The sequence below is a fragment of the Strongylocentrotus purpuratus genome, unplaced genomic scaffold, assembly GCF_000002235.5.
Source record: "Strongylocentrotus purpuratus isolate Spur 01 unplaced genomic scaffold, Spur_5.0 spur5_scaffold_6, whole genome shotgun sequence".
Lineage (NCBI taxonomy): Eukaryota > Metazoa > Echinodermata > Echinoidea > Camarodonta > Strongylocentrotidae > Strongylocentrotus > Strongylocentrotus purpuratus.
In genome coordinates, this window is record NW_022145612.1 from 25,486,191 (window position 1) to 25,496,827 (window position 10,637).

General features: G+C 35.6%; 1 protein-coding gene across 1 annotated transcript in view; it reads right to left on the minus strand.

The window, feature by feature from the left end:
- LOC115919242 (protogenin A-like) overlaps positions 1 to 10,143 on the minus strand; it is a 52,843-nt gene extending 42,700 nt beyond the window's left edge. The window contains exon 1 of the mRNA XM_030972572.1: positions 9,704 to 10,143. Coding sequence (XP_030828432.1) covers positions 9,704 to 9,767 — 64 coding nt within the window. The 5' untranslated portion in view covers positions 9,768 to 10,143. The remainder of the gene's footprint in view (positions 1 to 9,703) is intronic.
- Positions 10,144 to 10,637: the final 494 nt, after the last annotated feature.

Consider the following 10,637-nt stretch of genomic DNA (forward strand, 5'->3'; position numbering starts at 1 on the left):
CACACTGCCAGTGAGACAAGGGCCCCATACAGGTAATCCCTAGTGAAGAAAGAAGAGATGAATCAGCAGGTCTCTACACCACCTGGATGCTATTTCACAAACACGACAGAACAGTTCCAAAGATGGAAACAGCCTGCCTAGCTAGCTAGCGATTACCGTTACAATAGAGTATATTAACCTAGAAATTTTTGAGTTCACAGATGCAAATATCTCCTGCTGCAAGCCAGGATGTTAACGATATGTAAAAGTTCATATGATTTACTACCCTTTTGGCTCTCAGCAGTTTTTATTACAATTATGATTAACTGTCTTACATGGAAGTTGAAGAGTCTTTGGAGATTTTATGGTAAATAAAATTGATCATCGAATAAATGATTCATAAACCGGCTTCCGGACTGTCTTTGTACAAAATATGTGTAACATGCTAATAAAGGTTATTTCAGTTTATTAGAAGTTCATCAGTTCATCAGGGGGCTAACAGAAATAAATGCAGCCTACATGTTATCCGCTATATTGATATTTGTCAAAGCTTACTAAATTTAACCGAACTTATTGGTCACATAAAAAAATAGAAGTACAATTAGCATTAAACTGAATATCAAAGAACAAACAATGCTTTTTTACAATGCTTCATTGAAAGTCTTTAATTTTTAAATAAATCTTTACACTCCTACAACAATATAACATACAAATGAAATGATAAGTATTTCAAATTATGACCATGGGTCTGAAATAGTACTACATGTAGCTTGATTTCCTTTATCTTGAATTTGCTCATCACTCAGATGCCTTCTTCTACAAAAATTTGTTTGGTATATTTAATTTTAGTGTTGTGCACATGTAGTATTCAATATTCAGAGAGCATTTGTAGGCATTTTGTTTTGTATTGACTCATAGGAAAATATCACATACAAGAGAAAGTACATGTACATGTAGATGTACATGTAGTATAATCTCAGTAAAGAGTATATGTATGTTCCAATAATCTTCAAAGGTTCTGTATAACATTAAATAGTGATGTCCTGATAATAACCAAAAAATAGCATACAGTTTAGACCTAATGAACGGTAATGATTTTCAGAACAATGGTTTAAACCTATGATTCATCAGAAGATCTGTTGTTTGCTTTGATAACTCAGCTCGTGGGATAAAATTCAAGAGCCTTTTTTTTTTCCCCCTCTCTTCTTCTTTCTTCTTCTTCAAAATAACTTTATTGACATGGGCTTATCCATCAAACTGTGGACAGTAATATGCAAATTGGTCTAGATCCTACTTCCCATTGACAGTGTATAGATTATTTCTGAGTGCCCCCTTTTGAGTGCGTAAATTGCCCTTTGGAAGGGTCTTCCAAGAAGGAATTCTTATCACTCCCTCGCTTGAGCTTATGGTACATCCTCTAGTTACCTGCATACCTTTCATAAATATGCAGGCCCACTGCAGAGGGTGTTATGTAATATGATGCAATCATCTCTTATTCAACTACAGGCCAAGCCTATCTGGCCACAGGATCTATTGTCCTGTTTGCCTTGGTATTAGCAAGTTCAATTGTGATAAGAAGACTGGCACTGGGCAAATAATAGAACCTCTTCTTACTTACAAAACCCATGGTCCAACAACTTACTCACAGGGCTTTCAATAGGCTTTGTGGATGGGCCACAGCATTTGCTGTCAGATCTCACTGGATAGAAGGGCGTCAGAACTGAAGTACTAGTGTAGGGGGGAAGTGTAGAACATGTATTGTGGGCTACTCACAAAAGTGTGTGTGTTCATGTACATGTACATGTGTGTGACTCTGTTCTCACTCCTGTTAATTTAATGAAATTAATGAAACCCACCAACAAATAAACTGTATCTGATATCAAAAAGTCAATGTTTACAATAATACAATTATTAATGGAGAAATCCACGCTGGTATTACATGTAAGTTGGTTTTAATGGAAACAGAAATATAAGAATAACAGCTCAGTGAAAGTTTGAGCAAAATCAGATTAAACATAGGAATGTTGTGAATTTTTGAAGTTGCGATCAATCAAACATAAAGTGGCAACTTTGTGACATACATCTTGCGAGACTCCCTCCTATTTGCTCTGTACAAAAAATAAAAGAATGTTATATAATAATTGCAAATACGTTTTTATACAACCCCTGTATTAAAAAGTTGTTTACTGTCATCAATAACCAAGAAAATTAATGTTTATTACATTTCTGTACAGAGCATATTGAAGAGGACATTACAAGATACATCAGTGTTGCCAATTTGTGTTTTACCAATGACAACACTAATAAATTCAATACTTTCTTATTTTAAATCAGATTTCACTGAAATGTTCCTCTCAATGTTATGGAAAGCTAAACTTCAAGTTTGTAGACTTAATGTGGATGTACATGTAGCTAATGTAGTTTGCAAAATTCATTAGAAGTGACACAAAGTAAGACACACAAGTAGAAAGCTTGAAGATTAAATAAAGGGTGTTGTGACATATGGATTTTATCCACGCCTTAGTGCTAATTAGATTAGAGCTGACAAGTCACAATTCCCACCCTGGATAATGAGATAAATTAATTAAAAGGAAGAGGACAACCCTACTTCCTTGCCGGTAAAAGAGATTGGGGCCCTCATAGAGTATTTGTAATCATTTTTTTGTGTGGTCCAATCAGTAGGTTTATATGCATGTTTAATTCTCGCTATCGCCAATACCCCCAATTGCCATGATGTGCGCATCTTGGGCAATGTAATTTTGAGCCTCTTCCGGGACTTACGTACTACCAGTGTATGTGTGAATACGGCACGCGTGCTGTACACAAATTATGTTTGCGCAATATACGTATAGGAAAGCTATTTTAGATCTCTCTCCTGTCGGCTGGCATCACTTCCTTGGATTTTTTTTTTTAATTCCATGATTGTTCGAGAAGAAAAACTTGGGGAGTCCCACTACATGTCCATCATTTTGTAATTGTTCTTTGTCAAAATGATACTAACAGAGTCGAGATCGTGCAGTGATTTCAAACTTGTCTTGCCTTTTGGAGCAACCTTTTTAGACCGGACGGCACATTACAACCGCACAAAATAGACCGGAAGTGACTACAGTATGTCACCAAGCTATCCCAGAGTGCATTTGAAATGGGAGCATAATAATAATAATATAGAGTATTTGTAATGTGCCAACTCCACATGACTAATGTATTCGAGGCACGATGGAGAAGAAAAACCACAAGTACTTACATGAAACTAAACCGGTCATTTGGGGGTATCGGCAATAGCGAGAAATAACAATAGCACCATTACCCTTTCATTAAAATCAGAAACACATGAACTTCAATATGAAATTCACAAAAGCAAAAAATGAGCATTAAGCAAGACTTGAAAGGTAAATGATCCTAGTATAGAGGTCACATTGTGTTATTTCAAGCTGGAAATGATGTGTAACCACACATGTCAAAATTGATGTGATTAAAACCACAAAACAGCCATGAAAGTTTCATGTCTTAACAGTTCCTGGTTTTATAGTAGTTGTCAGAATAAATCTATAATGCAGATAGCGCTATAATATATTATTTTGGTTCTTCTACTTCTTCACACACAATGCCCTAAATTTCAGTTTTAAGTGTGCATTTTTTTTTTAAATTTCAGGCCTAGAAGTCTAGAACGAATGTTCGGCACAGAGCATGTACGAGTGAGTGAGTGACTACCTAAACATTACATGTAGGTATTTCCTCATCAGCCTAAGAAAGCTTGTGCTTGAGAAATTTGACCCATCACTGGCATCAGCGCTTCCCGAAAATTGAGTCTAAAGTTTAAATTCAGACTCCATAGGTCCCTGAAATAAAATGATTTACTCTGTAGACCTGTAAGGGCCAAAAAATAAGTTGCAGTTTTAATTGTTAATTCAAAGTGTGTCAAGCTTTTAGCTGTGACTTTAAATTTTGATCAATGAGCAGTTTGGGAGAAGTTGTTTTCAAATCACTTATAATTTGAAATTGGAAAGAGTCTGCTTTGGATTTTTCCTCAATTTCTTTTCTCAAATTTTTCTCTGATTTTTTCTATAAATCGTGGGGTATTTATTTACAAGTACAACATCAGAGGTAACGTGTTACATGCAATAGAGTTTCTGTTATTTTAAATTTTAAATTTTTCGATGTAATTTGATTAATCAAAGACAAAGATTTAGGCCTCAGGTAGGAAGAGGGCCCATGCTATTGCAAACGGAAGAATGCAAAGATCAAACAAAAACTGTAGCTTCTCAATTATTTAATTAGGTTGATATCATTACAAACATAAATTTAAACAAAACAGAAACATAAGGTATTCTAATTAAATTTATTTTACTAATTAAAGATAAGCTGGAGTTCTGGTAATGATAGAAAATACATTGTCACGGGATCCCAACAAAATTTACACTGAATTTTCAAGATTACAAATATATGTAAATGACATACATGTACTGTGCCAAACACAGGTCACTTCATGTACATGTATGTGCAAATGACAGTTGTGGTCTTGATTGAAGGTGATTTTCCAGCAAGTTTTTGTGAGGTTATTTTTATTTTACTGGTTCAAACAACTGATCTACTGCAGGATAAACAATCCAGAATGGATTATGACCATGTTGTCTCAACATACATGTACAGTACATGCCCATACCAGAGCTCAAGGCTAGCTTTCAGAACAAAATGAAAGTGCATACAGTCATGTTCTTCATTCAGAAATGTTACATTGGTTGAGTAAACACACTGTATGTAATCCTAGGCCTTGCAAGATCAAAACATTGTAGTAAAAATATGTTGATGCCCTTTCAGGCTTGCACACACATACAGTGCACATTCCCATAGCCACGCATGTTATAACACAAAGTACACACACACATGCACACTGGGATCGTTTTAGCATGCACACACTCCCGTACTACACATATAGCCATGACTCATGCATCCATGAATGAAGGCCAGGGATCACATTATGTGAATGGGGTATTCAACACAGTAATATGTTTACACATGTCAGTGCCTTGGCCCTGCCATTTGTGTGTGTAATGTGTGTATGATTAGCAGAGCATTTTTGTACAGTGTGTATTGACAAGACAGAATTCCATGTGCTTTGAAAAACTAGCTAAAAAAACAGTGGCCTACATTGAGCAGGGAACAGTCAAGTGTTTCATTGGATGGATACAAATTGATATCATCAAAAAAATGGTTCAATCACGGTACAAAATGGAACTTAGCTTTAAATATTCTACTAGAAATCGATTAAATAGGTGAAAGATTTTACATGAAATACACAAATGGCTTATTGATTAAACTTGTTTGTTATTAATATAATATGTTTGGTAGCCAAGAGTGTTTACATTAACCCAAAGAATAGTAAACACACATTATAATTTTAAAATCAAATAGTGATGAAGACTCCCTAAATCCTGTAAGATTGCACAATGTTCCCCTTAACTGCTGCTCTATTTTTAGTTCTTATAAGTTATAGCGACTATCAACAGATATGGCACAAGGGGCAAAGAACAAGGACAACTATATCTGCCTAAATGCAAAACCACACAAGGTCAATTTTCAATATCATTTATGGGCGTGAAAATATGGAATAGTATACCATATGATTTAAGAGGAATACGATCTAAAAATGCTTTTCGGAAGGGGTTAACGAAACATCCAAATACTTTGAGTTAAACAAAGGTTAAGACTTCTTAAAATGGCAAAAAGAAATCTCAGATTAGAGAATTTCTAAAAAGATCACTAGATAAAAATGATATATTTTTTATTTACTGTATGTTTGGTTTTGATACGGAAGTCGACACACATTTGACTTCCATGTATATTAAGTAAGGAATATTTCTAAATGACTATTCTATTTCTTTGTTTACTTATATAGTTTATGTTACATGTATATAATGTAGTATATTTTAAAAAATATTTTAAAAATAGTTTTAAAATTCTTGCCAAAGACAGGGAACCAGACTCGACTAGCACTTGTGCTAACTTCTGGTACCCCCTTTAACAACAAAAGTGTACACATAATATTTAATTCCATTTGTATACGACATACTTTGTAAAACAATATCTATATTATTCATGAGTAATGTTATCGATCTTGTGTTATATTGTTATATTTTATGTAATCATACTTGATACATTATGTTTAAATTGTTATTATTTTTGTTGTTAATAAACTTAAACTCAAACTCAAACTCAACAACATACTAGCTATATGTTTTTAAATACTCATACGACGGTAGGCTACTTAATTTTGATTGCCTTTAATATCAATTCATTACATCTAAGTTCCTATCTACTGGGTGGTGGAGAGTAATTTTATGATTGAAATAATGAAGAAGAAAAAAAATGTATCAAATAATAGTTCTGTTTCTGTTCTGAAGTTTTTTTTTAAATATCCTTCAAGTTAAATCCTAATTCTTATAAAATGTACCAAATTCCTCTAAAAATCATAAACATGATGAGATGCCTCCGGTAATAGTTTCAAATCTAATCATCCTCTATAGTGGATATTTTTTTTTTTAGTTCATAAATTAAAACACAGCCCTCTTTTGGAGTAGTTAAATGCAGAAAGTGGACTCACAAGTTTGATACACACAAATTACGCCCATTTGCAATTTTCACACCCATCACTATGACACCATGCCTTTAACCAAAACAATAACAATACTTGCTAAAGATACTACAGATACTACAGTAGCTGTCCATAAAACCTACATGTATACATGTACAGTATACTCCCTTTTGTTCCCTACCAACATTTAGCCCAAACAAACCCTTAAATATTTTGAAATAATTTTGGAGGTTTTCTTTTTCTCTTATAATCCATGAATTAAACAGTGATACACAATATATTATTATAGGAAAAGGGTTCAAACCCTAAAAATAAATGTAATTCCTGGTGTTTTAGCACCCCCCCCCCCCCCCCCATCAAAAAAATGACTGAATTTTATTTTGTATTATGAACAGGTGTTTTGAAGAGATACCAGCTTAATTTGCAACGCTGCAGTATTACTAAAAAAGACCACTTCATAAATACAATTTGCGCATGGGTCAATAAATGTCAGTTTTACAAAAATCATAAACCTCATCGAGATGAGTACTACTACTGGACTTGTGCTCATGAAAGTTATGTAATCATTAATTATTTATTACCCGACAACATAATTCTCTGACACACAGGTGGAAGTACATGTCTTCTTCTCAAGAAGGCAAACAAAAGCTTTTAATAAATCACCATTACTTTGGCAGTGATTATTCAAAGGGTGCATTCAAGTGACACTTTGTCACCCTAGAAACGCAGTTTTCAAAGAAGTTTAGTTTAAAACACAGATGCGTTGAAGCAATTTCAAGCGATTTTTTGTCCGTCGTAAAAATAAACGTGTTTCAAAACGCAAACATGAAACACTGAAAAAGAATCTCAATCATGACTCTTTGACGTCATTACCGTGGCCTGCATCCGGTTTTGCCGACAGTACACCGTAACAAATTCAGAAAGCGTGTGCCAAAGTTGACCTAGACTTCCTTGGTCTAATTCCCCCACATGATGCGCAGTGGTTGGGCTTGAAATGAGCAAGAATCAGCGTTGATGGAAAATGTAACAGCGTTTTGATTTGTAATGCTTCTACATGTAGCTTAAAAAAATTGCTTGAATGCACCCTAGAATGCACAGAGTGAGATGTCTCCATGTGTACAAGATACAGGTAACGGTATGTGGATATTAGGGGGTCGGGGTCATTTGTACCAAAGCTAACTACTAACAGGTCAATATCTTGCAAACATTTTTTGTCATAAAAATGAGGACCTGATTTAACTGCTACAAAAATATCTGAAAATCTGTAGAATACTATTTCTATGAGGTCAACCTTGAGTCACCTGGGCAATCTTACTCCTATTGTCTTGCGAAAAGAGAATTCAATTTTTAAGGAAAGAGATTGGTGTTATTTTATTTTTTCACAGATACATATTCTAATGGTAAAGACCAATTTTATCACAAATTGTTTTCATATTTCAAACCCAGTTGAGATACAGTGTATCATTTCAAAGATGAATTTTGTAACCTCACTTTCTAGATATCTCAAAACCATACATCTACTTTGTGTCAAAATACATCTGTCTCTGTGAAATACGTCAATACAAATTATTTCATTCACCCATTCTAATTAATTGTATTTCAGTAGTCATAGTCGTTACATATTGTCAGGTAGGGCATGATATGTTTGTCCTACCTAGCAACAATTCACATTTCGACTACTAAGATACACACATGTTCATGTAGGTGAATGAATATCATTTATTTATAAAGATCCTATATTCAAACAAAACCGTTACCCTCAAATTCAGCCTAAATTATGGGAAACAAGGCTCTCATATATTATCATATTTGGGCAGCAAGTTGCCCAAATACTCTCATATTTAGGCTTCAGGTAACTAAAAATGTAATTTCTGTTATAATTTTTGTTATTTTCACTCGTCAAAATGCCAAAAAATTTGCACATGAGCGAAGAAACTTAGGAAGACTGCAGAAAATCTAAAAACTGAAGAGTTGATAATGATATTCGGCATGTTCATGGAGAAGGCATCAGCCACCCTCGCAAAATATGTGCCCAGCGTAAGCGATCTCATGTTCAAAATCATATCTAATTGTCATAATTATCAAAAGTAAACTATAAAAGCTTTCAAGCTTTGAAACTTACAAGTTTCAACTGCCATTATTGGTATTGGTCAATGTTTTGGCTAAATTTTGCATTTGAACTTAGACCGACACGAAAGCTTCAGACCTCAATCTCTAATTTTATCAAGTCCTGACCAGTGTTCCGCTGAGACTACATCTGGCTCCACTGACCACCTTGATACAGTCCAGACTACTGATGGGGAGTCTGGCTAACTCGGACCCGGGGACAACTCGGCCTGCTGCAAAAGCGCCGAGTTTTTGCCGGTTTAGCCAGTAAAGTTTAGGCCTTAATTAGGGTTAGGTTTAAGGGTTAGGTTTAAGGGTTAGATTTAGGGTAAAATGACCAAAAAAATTGACTGTTTTTGCAGTGAGCCGAGTTGTCCCCAGACTGCCAGAGCTCGCCCATATCCACTGATGCAATGGGTATGGGAAAGGTTGACAAATAAATAACTGTAAGTTTCATTAAAGAATTTTCCAAACCAGACTTTAGTTTCTGTCTAACTCTAACTTTAAATTAGACCTAGAGTCTAGATCTAGTTTAGAGTTTGATTGCAATTGGTCAGTTGTATTTAGACCTTCGTTCTACACATTAGTATAGAAAGTAGAATCTAGTCTAGATCTAGAAGATCTAGACTCTACATGCATGCTACTTTGCCAGATCCAATTAGACCTAAATAAGGCCAGGGTTTACCCTATCCCTAGGATTAATTTCAATTAATTACATTGTTTACACAGGCCACAGCACACAAGATCATCAACATTCACACTGAATGCCATTTTTATCATCGACTAAGTGTAATAACACGCAAATTTAGCCTGCCCTGAGCCCATGATGTTTGATATTTTCTACAACGCACATGCACATAGAACGTGTGTATGGACATGTCCGTCCTTGATTTCGAGCCCTTCACAACACGACCAATGCAATGCACGCCATTATGATCACCGAAACCTCGGCCTTGCATCAACCAAACAAACTGTCCGCACACGTAACGCACAGTGCAACCAACCAAAACAACGGCAAAATCTCACCTCCTAAAATCACACTGCACAGGAATATAATCCACGGTTGTCGACGACAACGTTGCATCGCCATAAAGGCTGTTTTCCCGATTTAAAAACGTAATTTTTCCATGCTCTTGTGGTGTCCACTACACCAAGAGTTTCATCGTAGCACAAGTTTGATTGTCCAAAGTTATTATGACGAACTACAAATTCAGAGGAGGGATACAAAGACCTTCGGCCAGTGGTGTGGCGAACACTTGACCTCGACATTGCCGAATGGTAACTCAGCGCGCGAATCGAGCATCGAACTATTTGACGTATGGGCTCTTCCGCTTCACAGCGTCACCCCTCCGGTCAAATGTCGCTGACCATTCTTAAAAGTTATCCTGCAATGTTTTTAATGTTCTTAACAGACTGAACACGTACTTGTCCCTGAGCTCATATCAATTTCTCTTTAACCAGTTTTGGAAGCCTCAACATTTCACATTCAACATTTCACATTAATCATTCAGGCAACAAGCAAACAGGTGTAGTAATGATGGCGCTATACCACGAAATCAATTAAGAGCTCAAGATTAGGAATGAAATTACCTAGAGCACATTTAACAATTTTTACGATGTTTTGTTTTGATTTTCGCTTTAGAAAATGTAAAGATGGAATAAGATCTTTTTTTTAGAGAAAACCAGAATCGGTGCTCACTGAGCCCGGGCCCCACAGTGCCCCCTTTTACTTCAGATAAGTGCCTCTTTTTCTTTCCAATAGAGATGCCCGTTTCACATTCATATCAGTAACCTTTACCACCTGTGATAAGTGCACCTCTGATAATTGCCCCTTTTCAAATCTGAGAGGGGGCCCTTTTTACTTTAACAAGAACCCCTTTACCTTTGTAAATATTGCCCCTTCTCCTTCTAATAAGTGCCCCGTTTCATTGTGATAAGTGCCAATAAGAGCCCCTTTCAC